General features: G+C 44.8%; 2 protein-coding genes across 2 annotated transcripts; one reads left to right on the top strand and one right to left on the bottom strand.

Moving 5' to 3' along the window:
- The first annotated feature begins 224 nt into the window (after positions 1–224).
- Positions 225–1,217, top strand: LOC133119329 (tetraspanin-7-like). The gene has a single exon (XM_061229864.1). The coding sequence runs from the start codon at positions 225–227 to the stop codon at positions 1,215–1,217; it is 993 nt and encodes a 330-aa protein (XP_061085848.1).
- A 3,233-nt stretch (positions 1,218–4,450) lies between these two features.
- LOC133119328 (arg8-vasotocin receptor-like) lies at positions 4,451–9,698 on the bottom strand. The gene is made up of 3 exons (XM_061229863.1): positions 8,855–9,698; positions 8,413–8,479; positions 4,451–4,544 (listed from the first exon to the last, which is right to left on the bottom strand). Exons 1-3 carry the CDS (start codon positions 9,696–9,698, stop codon positions 4,451–4,453), a joined length of 1,005 nt encoding a protein of 334 aa, XP_061085847.1.
- Between the last annotated feature and the right edge of the window lie 6,173 nt (positions 9,699–15,871).

Raw genomic sequence — 15,871 nt, 5'->3', positions numbered from 1 at the left:
AGAGATAAAAAAAAGCGGAAGGGAGGAAAAGCGCGGGATGAGAGACGGGCGCGGGGCTGTAGGTGCAGATAACACCTCGGGAGATTTACGCGCCGGAGGGGGGGCCGGGCGAGGGGGGGGGGGGGGGCGTTAACGGCAGGCCATAAAGAAGAGAGGGGGGGGGGGGGAATCGAGGGAGGGAGAGGCGGTAGAAAAGGAGAGAGGACGGCGGAGGAGCCAGTGCCATGAACAGCGCCCTGCCGTACGAGGCGGCTTCGCGGAGCGGCGAGTGGGAGCGTGACATCGGGGCCCGACGGTTGTCCTCCCCCCGGGGCCTGCTGCCCTCCCCGCCCGTCCCCCGCCGGCCCTCGGCCCCGCCGGGCCTGCTGCCCCCGCTCCAGACGCAGCGCCTCTCCTCCTCGCTCTGCTCGTCCGCCTCGCTGCCGGGCCCCGCGCGCCGGGCCCCCGGCCCCTGCCGCTGGCCCCTGGGCGTCATGGCCCTCCTCCGCCTCAGCCTGCTGCTGTTCAGCTGCCTGTTCTGGGCGGCCGGCCTGGCCATCTTCACCCTGGGCGTGTGGACGCAGGTGTCCCTCTCCGATTACATGCTGCTGTCGGCTAACAGCTACCCCAACGCGCCGTTGGCCCTCCTGGCCACAGGGGGCGCCATCACGGCCTGGGGGTTCCTGGGCTGCCTGGGCACGGCCGCCAGGCTGCCCTGCCTGCTCCGGGCGTACGGCTTCTTCCAGCTCTTCACGCTGGTGGCGGGGCTGGCCGCCGGGCTTTCCGGGCTGTTCTACCGCGAGGACATCGCCGAGGGGTTCCGCAGCGGGCTGCAGAGGGCGGTGGCCGACTACGGGGAGGACGAGGGCCGGGCCAACGCGCTGGACGGCCTGCAGAGGGCGCTCAAGTGCTGCGGAGCCGAGGGCTGGGAGGACTGGCTGGAGTCGGACTGGACCCCGCTGGGGCCGGCGGGGAACGAGTCGCGGATCTCGGTGCCGGACAGCTGCTGCGCCCGGCGGAGGGACTGCCGGAACCGTCCCGTGCCCGAACGGGGCGAGGAGGCCGGGATCCACCGGCACGGATGCTTCCGGAAGGTCTTCGGGGTGGTCAACGACAACGTCTTCCACATCGCCGCCACCGTGCTGGGCCTGGCCTTCACGCAGGTCGCCGGGATCTCCCTGGCCTGCCTGCTGGCCAATCGGCTGCCCCCCAGAGCCGGGCCCGGGGGCGGGCTCTGACCGGGGAGCGGGGGGCCTGGGGGCTGCCGCTCGGACTCGACGGGAACCCCAAAAAACGGACGGGGGAACCTCTGCAGGTGACGCATCGACTGGGCCACGTATCGAGGACGGGACTTGTTTCCTCCTGAAGGAACGAAACGGGGAAGGGGCAACAAACGGCGAAAGAGACGGCGTTCCTTCGCGTATCATCCGAGTACGTCTTTGGGAAACAGGTAAACGTTTTTTTGTGCTAGCGTATTTCCGCTAGTTGGCTCGTCTTCACTGCGAAAAATTTAAAAACAAAGTCAGTCTTAACAGGTATTTTAGTCTTATATTCAGACAAAAGAAAAATATCTTATTTCTATTTCGTTTTGCGAAATAAGACAAAATGATGAGGCCAATGAGATAAGACAGTTTCAAGATTTGGTAAGACAATTTCACTTGTTAAGCAAAAAGTAAGTTTAAAAAGTTAATATTTGGTACTTGAGTGAAAAAGTCACAAAACTAAGATTAAGAGTCTCAAAACTACTTAAGACGGGCTTGTTTTTTTGGGTTTTTGCACTGTGCGAGCCTGTTCAAGACACCGTTTCTTTGCGAATGCTGTCTCTTCCCTGTTTGTTGGTGAGTGATGGGGGGGGGGGGGGGATATCACAGTCTCGGAATACCCTCAAAGCTCCTTGGTGCGGCACGTCCGGTCTCTGTTTTAAGACGTACTTTAATCAGCTCGAGCTGTCGAATCCGGCGGATGGTATCCTGGACAACACCGTCGTAAAGTCAACCCACGGGGGGGGGGGGCGGACGGTACCGTCAGTGCCGTGCTCGCCTTGACCTCCCTGGTCGGTTTACAATCTCCGTGGAGCCGGCAGGGCGAATGGCGGTACCGTACTCGCCAACAACCTGATTATACGCTAATCTCTGCAAAAAGGGGCAGACAGGATCGACCACAGATTCCCAGCTTCAACCGGTCTGCCCTTATACAACGGGGGCAGGGGATTTCTCATTCCTATCAATGTACTGCTTTGTGTGGACAAACCTCATCATCGGAAAATGCACTGATAATGTAAAGTGTAATGTTAAAAAAAAAAAAAAAAAAAAAAGGTACATATAAACTTCTGTTATTTTGACCCGTGGATCGACTATATTAATGTTTTCAGCAGATGAGCTGCGTCCGAGGAAACTACATCCGGTTAATAATTATTGTTTCTTGCCGAATTACCTGTGAATTAAAACAAATCATGTTTCACGTGTGAAACTAAAGAATGGTATTCAAGTTTGCATGTAGCATTGCTGGCCAGCTCGTTGCCAACGGCTAAAATACTGCCCTTGGATTCCCCATGAAATGCATGTGAACAGGTATGTACTCCAGTGGGCCAAAACAGTTTTTCACCCAACCTTAACAAGCACATTACTGTAAAACAAGATGTAAGTCAGTCTTAACAAGTATCTTAGTCTTATATCTAGATTTAAAATCTTATTTATACAACATTTCTTTGCTAAATGAGAAAAACTGCCAATCTGGTGAAAAAGTTTGACTCATTTCAGGATTTGGGGTGAGAATTTGTCTTGTCAAGCAAACGGCTTAAAACTTAAACTTGAAACTAGCCCATGTCTTCTATTTGAGAGAAAAAAAAGATCTTAAGTCTTTTTACAAGACAAAAGATGCATGTTAAGACGGACATTTTTTGCAGTGTCGTCGTTTCATTTTGTCTTTGTATATTGTTCCAAAAGTCGACTTCAAAGACGGAGGGAGGGAAACGGCGTAAAACGGTGAATATTTTTGGTGAATGTTTTTTCTATGCTTTTTCGTGGCGATGGCTGTTCTTGTGTTTGTCTTGTGTCCGTTTGTGCAGTTGAAGGGTCTTGTCTGGGTTTCCTTGTGAAGGAGCTGTGTGCGCTTAGCGTTCTCTTGATTAGGCAAAAGCATAACCGGCAACCGTGTAACGTTTAAGCAACTCACACGGGATACTCCATTACGGCTCAAAACATTTCGCACCTCCATACGTAAGTTTGTGAAAAACGTAGGCTGTGTCCTGTCTGAATTTGACGGAATTGTGTGGTTCATACCGAGATCCGGTATGATTTCGCCTCAGGTCATAAATATTCATCGACCTGTACCTTGTAGTAATAGAACAATATGGTGTATTAAGTCATACACATCCCGATGTGGTGAGGTTTGACTGTTTTGTGTCTAGGTGTAAGTGTTTTATAAATATTTATCCAGGCACTGATGGTGATTGTACAGCACACACTTACTGATTCACAAACGCTCCTTGAGTCATCCTTTGAGAAGGTGGAGGGTGTTGTTGTCATGGCAGATTCCTTGATTTTTATGTGACAAAATAAATGTTGCGCTTATATTAAATAAAATAAAAAATAAAAAAAAGGTTTTGATTGTCTTGTAGCCTACTGTGTGTGTGTTTTTATTTTGAGGGAGGGAGAGAGAGAGAGAGAGAGAGAGAGAGAGAGAGAGAGAGAGAGAGAGAGAGAGAGAGAGAGAGAGAGAGAGAGAGAGAGAGAGAGAGGCTACACTGAAATAGGAAAAAATGGGCGTTGTCAGGTCATCAAACCTGCAGAATCCCCGTCGAGTCTGTTCACACCGTCTACCAGACATACTGAAATTAATTTTCATTTTAGGCTTCGGAAAAAAGAAATACAGAAAAGGAGGGAACAGGATTGGGAGTTCTAAAAACTGATTTATCCGTCAGCTCATAGTTATGACAGAGACAAAGCGTCCGTCTGCGTCTACAAAGTCATAAATACAGATTCAGACCACGGTTCTGGAAAGATCCTTGGCCAAACGCTGCCCACGTGATAAATCCCCTTGGACAGCAATTGGTTCTCGTTTTTATATGCCTTTTTTGGCAGCGTGTTTAAATCAGGTCTTGGGTTGTTTAATACGGACAGCTCTTCGTATTTGAATATGCTCGGGGCGGTTGTAGCTTTATGCTTTTGACCAGAGTACGCACGAGCTAAAAGGATAAAGTGAAGTCACTAAAATAGACTATAATTGACAATAAAAAAAGAAAAGACGGTAATAAGCGTGCAATTGTTATGAAACAATATTTTCGCAGTTTTTTTTTTTTTTTGTATAACCATGTTTTTCTTACCTGTTAAATTGATTATGTGCTCATGAATCTCTGTAGCTTAATATTTTGGCTAATTAAACCTTGAGAAATATCACAGCCGACACTCTGTGGCCGATGTGACGCAACTGATGACTTTGCCGTTTTATGTAGGACATCTATCATTCCCTGCTAAAATATGACCTCGTTCTGCAGACACCACCTCCCTGCTGTAAAATCCAGTGATGCTAGCTTGACCTGCTTGGAAATTGAGCTGGTCAAGCTGGTCATAAAGCTGGACTAGCTGGGTACAAGCTAGCCAACCAGCTAGTGCTGGTAGCTTGATTGAGCTGGTAGCTGGTCAACCAGATACCAGTTGTTTCAAAACATAGCTTGAGCTGGTCAAACCATGTCAAGCTGGGAGCTGGTCTGAACTGGTCAAACACTTAGTCTGTATATATTTCGATGTTTCTTCAATTTCTTTGCCCAGTTTCTGCTGTAATTATACCGAATGGCTGCCATTTTGTGCCAGTATGCTCACCACACACCAGTTGAGGTGGAGAGGGAGAGAACAATGTAGGGGATGGTTAGATGGCAGGTTGAAAGGGCCAGGGTTGGGAATTTTGCCAGGAAACCAGGGGAACCCCCTACTCTTTGCGAAGAGTGTCATTGGATCTTCAGTGACCACAGTGGGTCAGGCCCTTGGTTTAACGTCTAATTTGAAAGACTGCGCTGGGGCATTGGGGATATTTTGACCAGAGAGAAGATCTGGCCCACCAACACCTTCCAGCAGCAACTTACTTTTCCCAGGAGGTCTCCCATCCAAGTACTAACCAATCTCACACCAGCCATTTGGTAGTCCTTGAAGTCCTTGAATGTACACCCTGAAAAAACTAAGCTAATAATTTAACATACGTTATAATGACAAAAGGACCAAAGAAAACAAATATTATGATAACAAGTGATATAAGTGATACAAGTAAGATAATTAGTGATATAAATGTATTTGGTTTTTATCTTGAAAGTAGCCAAGTTCTTATACCACACAGGGGATTGGACATTGTTATTTTGAAGACTGCGTTCCTTGTGTAACCGAAATGTTGTTTACATTTCAACAAATCCGTCGCGCAACGGTTTAGCGGGCAGCCAATTGGAAGCTAACTTGAAATCATGACTCGTGCACGGCGAACATCACGTCAAAACTCCAGCTCTTGTGTTTGGAACTTAGTTTTCCCGTGTATGAAATGTAATGTTTATGTTGTGGCTTAATTAAGACCTTAAAGGTGAGGGGGAAAGTTGATCGCACAGTCTTCCAGATCATTTAGGATGCATTTTGTTTGCTACAGTCAGTCCACAGTTGGCTGACTATAATTAAGGTCCATCTCTTAAGTAAACATTCCGTGTTTGCTCGCCGATTGGAAAATGATACACTGCATAGAAACTGTTGGCAGGGACACCGGCGGGGATTTTGTTCCCCAAGAAAAGAGCTCACATTGGGCCAGACCAATCCAATCCCAACAATTACAACACCTTTTTTTATTTTTTTTAAAGGGGCAGGTATTGGGTTATAGTAACATTTCAATTAAATTCCTGATTAAAATTTGTATGTACCTTTACAGTTGTTCTGAGGAAATCTACTGCAATTCCAAGCTGTGAAACGAAAAATATTGATTCTATAAGACTATATAGCCTACTATTCAAACATGAAAAAGATTTCATCTGACATGCATGGGTTACCTCAAAAGGTTTCGTATAGGCTGTATCACAGGGAAGAGAACTGACTTTTCATGGGGTGCCAATGGCCGTAAAATCTGGTTCGGGTGCATGACGTATTTCCAACGTTGTCGGTTGGCGCACCGTCGTCATATCTTTGAAAGTAAAAAGATGTTGCTTCAGTTAGTATCCGGCTACGTGACTCGACTGTATGAAAGAATGCGACGCAACTTCTGTTGATTTTTCCAGGATACGAGCGCATGTTAAGTGCCTCAGTGGTAAATGAAGTGTAATTTGAAATCACCATGGGAACCATAAGGGCCGCTCTGTTTGTTCCATACCCCTCGATTCGCTACGCCGCAAATAATTCAAGTAAGGCCACCATCGAAGACGAGGTAAAAGCGTACGCATGCAGTCGCATTTTAAACATCCAAGAAAATGGTAAACGGATGTCTGCAGCTTTCGATTGAAAATACATTCCATTTTCAGACTACTAATGACGTCTGAAGGCCAGCCTGACGGTATGGGAAGCCAATCTACAAATCCTTCAACAAAAATGTCAGACTAATGCTACATAACCATGTGTGCGCCAATAGAAATTATTTTCTTTTTATTCTGTGAAGTATTCAACACAGTACTACCCCCATGTCATTATACAAGAGTATCGTGTTGACAGCTTCTTCAAAGCGGCCGCCACGATGACTCATATGCGAACGTCAACAAGCAAATAGGGCTTGAATGACATTGAAGTTCCAGTGATATTCCCAGTTGGCTGATATGAAATTATGATGGAAAGTTTTTGAAACGTTTAGAAGACATTTATTGTTGCAAATATGTTTTGTCAAGGTCACAGGTAAATGTTCTCCAGATATACCGCACACGCTTAGTATTGCAACGTTTGAATAACTTTTTCACAATGCCCCAAGCGTATTTCTGCTCTTAATGCTAGTTAAAGAAAAAACACACATTGAAAAACCCCACGTTCCATTTACAGCCAAATAATTTTCACAAGTTTGAGTACGGAAGGTGCAAACACTTACCAACAAATATACAAATGCCCATAATTAACCATAAATACACACAGGTGCCTAAACAGGGATAGGAAATGTAATAAATTGAACCAGAATACATTCGGATCAGATGAATAATAAATATCATCAGGTATTTTACTTGGAGGTACTGAGGAATTCTTTCGAATTGTCATTCAAAATGAGTATACTCTGAGACAGCATGGGATATCTCCGTCGACAATACTGGATAAGTTACGGTCACTTGGTTCAAACTTATTTGCAGTGGGGCAATACCAGGACAGGTGCAGGAAGGTGCCAACGGATGCTTGAGGACACACAGATGGGAGAATGAGCAAGCTTCACCGTGTGGATTTCTGAGCTCGCAAATGCCAGTCTACCGACATAGAATGTTGTCGGGGGATGCTCGTTTATTTCTAAAAACGGGCCGGCATTTCAGAATGATCTTTAAGGCGTGTCATTCAAACTGCTTTTTGCTTTAGAGGGTGTGTAAGTGTCACTTAAAAATCCATTTGCAACCTTCCTGAGGACGTGTGCATTAGACCTTTCAGTATTCAGTTCTCCTCAATTCAGTTGATTATCGTGTTCAGTTCTTTATGAACAAGCCCAAAAAAGAACAAGATAGTTTTGACATGTGACTTGCTTTGAATGCATTTCAGTGCTTTGTGAATGTCTGAGAGAAGACTGGATGGCTTCCCAAATACAAATGCTCATGCATTAGGGGAAGCTGGCAGGAATGAAATCTGCTCAAAATAAATAAAGTTATAGATTTAATTGAACAGACAATAAGATTTAGGTCTGGACTAGATTTAAGTTTGGGGCTACCAATGTGATAAGATGGTTTTTGCACAATTTAACGGAAGCCATGACAAAGCGGCAAAATAGTTCGCTTTGCTCAAGCTTCAAAATGACTGCCCCGATTCAAAAACGTTATGTAACGTCTCTTCAGGGACAAAACGCATTATGTTAATTCTGTGAATGTATGCACATGCATGTGTGTAAGTGCATAGAGCGAGAGAGAGGGGGCGAGAGAGTAGGGAGTGTGTTTGAGAGAGGGTGTGAGAGAGATAGAGAAATTATGAATTCAACATAATTCCTCTTGGATTGCAATTGCCATAGCGTGTCTTAACATCTACAATAAAATAAAATAAAAAATAAAGTGAATACAAGATCATTATCCCACTGTGATTACACTCCTGAGCCCGTCTTATACAACGTCTCATGGGTGTTGCCACGGTGACCACAAGCAGAAAAGCAGTCAAAGGGAGGTAAGGATCGACCCGGTTGGAAAGTAATAACAGACGGCCCACATTCCGAGAACAAAATAATCATATATATTTTTGAATCTCTAGGCGCACGTGCACGGACATTTCTCACCGTCGCCCAGCCCCTGGCGGCGGTTAGCTGTAATATAGGTAGATCCAGGGGTTGGTGCAGCTGTTCAGACTGGCCAACAGCATGATGATTACAAACGTTGGACCTGTCGGGCGACAAATGAACACAAAAGACAAGTGCTCATGAAGCCTTGTGTGGGTACATTAAAAATGTATCGTCATTGGTGAGAATAGCTTGTGGTTATGACACAATATGCTACTCTAAGCAATAAGCCGGCTACAATCAGTTAAAATGGATAAGGTTGTTTTTTTTTTGTCGATATATATATTCTGGGATTCATTACACTAAAATATTTATCCTAACAGTCACTCTAATAATCCCGAAGTTGTCAAAACGCGTTCAAATGCCGCGCGCATTTACGCACTCACATTTCCAGTGTTTTTCTTGTAGCGCAAGTGTGGAATGGTAACACTTTTTGTCAGCCTATTCTACATGTGCTTATACACTGTTTTAGACCTACCATCGGTTGGCGCGGTACGAGGACTCCACGCGGACCATAACTGGACAACAAAAAACGGGCTCCAGCACATCGTGTACACAAGAATGATAACGAATGTCATTTTAACCGTTTTCAGCATGGAGCTTGATACTCCTTTATTTAACACCCGGGTGTTGTTTGTTGACTGTAATGCCTTCCTCTTCATATTAAAATAAATTCCCGAACATATTTTGATCTGACAAAATATGAGAATTATAGCCGGGAGAACAAACACCGCTAAAGTGATCCAAGTTATGTATATCTTACTACCCCACGGCTCGATAAATGTTGCCCAACAGTCGTACTCGTGTTCATCAACTTCTTGTAAAGAAAATATGAACAGCTGCGGGGTGCTGAAAGCTAGCGATATCAGCCAAGCCGCCCCTATAGAAATATATCTGCGGAAAGAACCTCTAAAGAACGATACCATGGGTCTGCACACAGCATTATAGCGGTCGACGGTCATTACGACTATCATGTAAGTTGAGGCGAACATCCCGACGACTTGAAGGTACTTCACGGCTCTGCAAGCAACGTCGGTGCCTTTGAAACGGTAAGTTATTTCCATGGAGAGCTGAGGAAGGACTTGAAAGAACGCCACCACCAGGTCCGCGAAGCAGAGATGGAGAAGAAACAGGTGTGTACGCGAATTTCTTTTCCGTTTCCTCCAAAGCGCGTACAAGAGAATCAAATTCCCACAAGCGGCGAAGACGAAGATAAACCCTAAGACTCCAACTTTAACGAAAGCAACGTGTTCTTCCTTGTCTTCCCATCCCAGGTTTTCACATTGTTTAGGCTCTGTACTCCTGTTGCTACAATTCAACATTTTCATTCAGGAATTATGTTGAGAACTAAACTAAACTAAATTAGGTATTTCTGAAGTGATTACCTCCTGACATTTTGGCGTATGACAAAACGTCTCATCGTATGACAAAACGCCGGCAATTCTGACAAGCGATGTTTGCGGACTGCCTTGAAGGTCTGAGCTTGGCTTTATGCGCACGGTCAGTGTTGTACCTTGTATCACAGCAACAGGTTTTTTTTTTCAAACAGGGACACTTTGATGAAGAGACCGAGTCACATGTGACGTGACTTTTTATGATTAATCTTCAGTCTGTACAATTATAGGCCAACCGTTTGTAATTGTATTTCCAAATGTATTTATAAATGCCACTTAAGGCGCCTGAATGGTCACAGCAGACCGCATTCAGTCAGAGGACACTAAAGCTGTATGCGTTCCAACAGTGAATGAATATAGCCTATGATTACGCATCAAATAGGCTACACCTTAATGACGATGATGATACCCGACACAGAACGTCTTGTCCAAGGAAACACGTTGTTGACCAATTCCTATCGTCCGGGTTTGGAAGTTTAACCTGTGTCGTGATTGGTTGGAATGAAACCTCTGCACGCTCTCGGCCCTTCGTGGCACGTGATTGGGCACCCCTGGTTTAAACTGATCGATCACATCACTAATCATTTCAAACTCAAACCCCAAACCAAAGAATGCCCCCCACCCGTTACTACGAAACATGCTTCGAAATGTATTTTATTTTCCATTGCAAAAAGGAACCTTAAATGGTCTAATTATGCCAACGCGTGATGTCCCCGTTCTATCAAATGGTATTATAACACAGATACTGCACAAAGACGGTACAATGCAAATAAGACCCCAGCATTATTCAGGGGAAATAACAAAATTCTGATAAACTGTATTCTGTAATTGGGTTTCAAATTTAGACAAAGGAGCTCATGAATATTCAGAAATAATAACTTCATAAGCATGTTGATTCAAGTGGATGAATAACTGGCTTCGTTTCCACGTCAACAAGACCGTTCAGCATGTAATTCACGGTCCAGCTGCGGAGCCAATCAGCGCAGTTGTTCCACGCCCGAGAGCAAGGAGAACAGTGTTTAGAAAATCACAGTAGGCAAACTGAAAAAGAGCAAGTCATAAAATTACCGCTATTCTCTGTGAAATCTTTGGTTTCCCGGGTTTTTTTTATTCTTTTTTTTTTTAGCCTAGGCTACATAGGAACACACCTGCCAAGGAATCAAATAAATGACGCCTTTGACGACCCGCAGACAGAATGTATTATTATGTAGGATTACAATTGTATTTATTATTATCCCAAGCTAAACCCTTCTTGATCTGAGCTCCCAGCTAACGTGTGGCCTCGTGTAGCGACTGATTCTGAGTTATTTATTAACCGTCTCTGCGACCAGGTCCGCTTTGTAACCCGCCTGACGGTTACATTTCAGACGTAGGTCAAACAGTTTTGCGTGAGAGCCTACTACTACAAGCCATCGTCCTTAAAACGGGCTGAAACCGTTTAGCTATCGTTTGATAAATGGATATGGTTAAAGCCATACACTGCTTGATAATTCAGCGGTGGTCCGTCCAACCCAAGTTCACGTTTGCTAATTAAGACAGATCAAATAATATGGATACTCGATTGTTACGCTGCCTTACATTGGAGTCACGGGATGCCTGTGGCTGGCTTCTGCAGGTGCAGCCAATCATCCAATTTACCAGACTGACAATTGTGTGCAGCTGGTTTCGCCTGGCCAAAGAATAAATCTGGTAACCGCTGCAGTTTTGGGAGACGTTTATTATAACATCTAAAGATATTTATTACTTTAGGTACGTGGGAGAGGGGTTGGGCCGTAACAACAAACATTTAATCAGGATTAAATTAAACCTGAATGGAGAATATGGCGATGCGTGATAAATACTTGGATTTACTTTGAGTTTAAGACAAGAAATTGGCGCAAACGCGGCGGCCTGTAGTGTAGTGATTAAGCTAAATGACTAGGACAGGCAAGGCCGAGAGTTCGAATCCCAGTGTAGCCACAATACGATCCGCACAGCCGTTGGGCCCTTGAGCAAGGCCCTTAACCCTGCATTGCTCCAGGGGACTGTCCATCGCTCTGGATAAGAGCGTCTGCCAAATGCCAATAATGTCATGTCAACGCCTCAATTGATGCAGTAATTTGAAAGCAGTTGTGGCTACACTTCAGATGCTGATTTCATTCATTGGTTCTCTCCTCCGGGTCAAAGTGTGTTTAGTGAAATCAACAGGTGTTGTGACGCTCTCTGCCCTCCACGTGCACGTGACTGAACGCCACTATTTTCGTGTAAATGCTGAAATGATCCCCAATAACTCTTTTCGAATACATTTTATAATATGTAATAATAGAAACGTGGTTAAAAATCCATCTACTTTTGAAAAGACATGGGGGGAAATAGCTTTTCATACATTATGAATAACCTGTAAAGACATGTTCACATACGAGCATTTCGGAGACGCGCAAATGTTAAAATAAAGGTAGGTTTTCGTGTATAAGGAATTCACGTCCCACTTCTGACTCGAGAATATCGAGTTGAAAGCGAAGTATATGTGGCGCTTGTAACGTGCCCTAATGTTAGAATGCTAAATCATTCTGTGATCTGATTTACAAGTTCATCGGTCATGGTGCTTATGGCTAATTAGCTGACCGAGCCACGGTAAGTGGTGGCAGCAACATCCAGCACACACACGAGTTGCCCATTCCTCGTGTACCAGATACAAAGAGGAGTCGTGCCGTCGAGATTGATGGAGCAACAGCAACGCGGGGGCATTTTGAAAAGGCTTATTGAACGTTAATCGCGGCTCTCTGAAGGAAAATCGTTTGAGGCTTTCACAGTGTGGCGTTTCAGTTGCTCCTCTTTTGACCACGCAACTGCCGAGGCTCCGGTAATCTGCATGAATGAGGCCTTCGTGAATGCTTTCCGATCGTTTCAATTAAAGTAATTTCCGGTTTGAAGTCGGAGGTCAAACATACGTGGAGAAACATGTTAATTTGAGGAGGAAATCGGCTTGTGTCCCTCTCGGAAGAATACATAATATCAATCATCTTCAGAGTGCATCACAAGTATTATTAGTGTTAGATTTATGCTCTTATTTGTATTTGTATCTGCATTAAGCTTGGCATCAGTGATTGTTACGTTAGTAGGCGTAATAGAATTATGTTGCACATACACGCGCTGGTCTGTCATTGTTAACAGGTCAGGCACATGTAATGGAACATTTATGTTGTAACATTTACATTGTTCGTTGCTTATGTAATTACCTGCTAAATCAATGCAGGCCTGCTGAAAAAAACAAACAAAAAAACAAAAAAACAGCACAAGCTAGGTTTTGAAACAGCTGGTAGCTGATAATTTCAGGCTGGTCCTAGCTGGATTTTACACCAGGGAGTAGGTCTTCTTACAAACGAAATTACTCATAATACATAGCGTATACAGTGGACATAGCCTACACATAGATCTAACTTCACATATCTTGCCTTGGGATTGGGAATCTGTTTGTTTATTATTTTATTGAGAAATGAAAAGACAATTTTCAAAATCTGAAATGTAAGGGCTGATGGAAATGGTATAACATATATAGACTGCTGTGCTGTAAAGCCACTTTTTATCCAGCAGAGGGAGGCAAATCCCTTTAAACAAGAATCTACCCGGTTAATACAAGCATCGCCTGGATTTATATTTCTACCGATTTCTTCCAGACCCACACAACTCATAACCTGCGTTTCCTAGCAACCACAAGATGGCAGTATTGTACCGTCATTGAGCCATTTTGTTGGCATCCGTATTCACATACCAGCACAGAACACGTACATTTCAGGAATACATTTTTCTTCCACTGAACAAATATACGATATGCACGGTTCATCCGAGTTTAATTAGTTGCAGGTTTGCGACCGAACGATTGATTGCGTCTGCCCGTCAGTTGCCATGGAGATGCAGCAGAGTAGGTACGGTTGCAGGTGTTGTTTGGTGATCGCATTGCTCACCTGGGACAGTTCAAAAGAAGAGAGTCTGCCCCCATAAAACACCCCAGAACAAAGGACGGTAAGAAGCACTGCGCGGAGGTAAAAAGAGACGCGTTTAAAGAGCAACTCACGTAGGAGAAAGAGAGAACAGAAACAGTGCGAGAGAGATGAGGGGGAGAAATGTCACGGGCTTTGCTGTGGGCCACGAGCCCTTGGAGGAGGGGAGGTGGCTTGAAAGCGCAGTTGTGTTTCTTTGGGCTGACTCAGGTGTGTCACACTGTGCTTTGCGAGTTTCTCTTTAATAAGAAGGAAATGTCATTGGTCCCACTGGAGACTGCTGGGAACGGTCTCAATTTACTTAGCAGCTGTCATCCATGGTCCCTTGATTACAAGCGGTGTGTATGCATGCAGATTGACTTAATCCTTTTTATTTTAGCTGTTGTGATCCAGGTGTTTTTAATACAACATTTTGAAATATATAATTTTACCCGTGTCATTTTTTATGATGGAAAATGAAGAAAAAACGATTTATAACGATAAAAATAAATAAATAAAAAAGCAGTAAAACACAAAACAGCAAAGCACACAATCTCCAATCTCCTGTGCTATCCCACAAAAACAAAAAAGAAAAAAAACACTTTGGGTTTTCAAAAATATACGTCACTTCCGGTTTAGAGAACTATACGTCACTTCCGGTTTACGGAAATATACGTCACTTCCGGTTTATTGAAAAGAACGCCTAATTTCAAATCACAGCATCAAGAAATTACTTGCAACATATTAATGCTTTATAATGTAAGTTGGTGCATTGTAGTCACTCTAATTAATGGGGGTTAGGTGCTCAGGGACACTTCAAACAACACTGAGAACAGATACTGATTCTGCTTTTCCCACTGAATCCACTAATCCCAGATCGTATGCAAAACGTCTTCACTGAGGGAAGGCAATGTACACAAAACAAGAAAATGTTTTTTTTTGTTTTTTTTGACAGTGATGAATAGGGTTGCTTCAACTGAGCCAGGTGTGAGATGCAAATGTTTCTCAGGTGTGAAAAATTATCTCATATTCATTTTCTATGCTGTTCTATAACTCCGCCTTCCTATGCTATCCCACAAAAACAAAAAAAAATCACTTTGGGTTTCGAGAAATATACGTCACTTGTTTGGAAATGTTGACGGCCATTCACATGGAACTTGCATATTCATCAATATTATACATGGCATTGTCCCTTTTGAGATCAGCACAGTGAAATTCTCATGAATGAACTCTTCGGAATAAATCCCCCCCCCCCCACACCCTCCCACTCTCCCTCTTTCCCGATTGGCTGAGACTGACCGTGGGCATGAGTGGCACCACGACAGTCCAAACCTGCCCCTGTCCCTGCCCACTGCCCCCCTGCAGCCCCAGTCCTGGGAGCTGAACGGGGTTTATTGTGCAGTGCTCTCTTATCGCGCTTCGGTCTCCTCTGAACCCACGACCCCTCCACAGGCCTGGAGCACGTCTCAAACCCGCCGTGAGCTCCGTATGCAGACTAAGTATGTGGATGGCTTTTTATTTGCAGTTGCGGTACATCGCGTTTGCCTGAAAATGAACAGAAAGTATTTGCCCTTCCGCCCCATGGGTTCGGGGTAAAAATAATCATGGCAGAATCGCAAAACAAATCAAACCAAACTGTAGCTTTCAGCTCTGTCTCCATGAACACAGCTCTCTCTCTCTCTCCTGCTCTCTCTCTCTCTCCTGCTCTCTCTTTCTCTCTCTCTGTCTCCTGCTTTCTCTCTCTCTCCTGCTCTCTCTTTCTCTCTCTCTCCTGCTCTCTCTCTCCCCCTCTCCTCTCTCTCTCTCTCTCTCCCCCTCTCCTCTCTCTCCTGCTCTCTCTTTCTCTCTCTCTGTCTCCTGCTCTCTCTCTCTCTCCTGCTCTCTCTTTCTCTCTCTCCTGCTCTCTCTCTCTGTCCCTCCCCCATCTCCCTCTCTCTCTCCCCCCTCTCTCTCTCTCCCCCCCTCTCTCTCCCCCCTCCCTCTCTCTCCCTCTCTCTCTCTCTCTCTGAACAGACCGGTGATAAGCGGAGTGAATGCAGCACATGAAGCAGTGTGTTACTGTGGTCCTGCGGTACTGTAGCACACTGTATCTCTCTGTCTCCTGCTCTCTCTCTCTCCCCCTCTCTCTCTCTCTCTCTCTCT

Source organism: Conger conger, chromosome 19 (assembly GCF_963514075.1).
Source record: "Conger conger chromosome 19, fConCon1.1, whole genome shotgun sequence".
In the NCBI taxonomy this organism is placed as follows: Eukaryota; Metazoa; Chordata; class Actinopteri; order Anguilliformes; family Congridae; genus Conger; species Conger conger.
The sequence above is the reverse complement of the archived record's forward strand: the minus strand, read 5'-3'. Positions and strand labels throughout refer to the sequence as shown.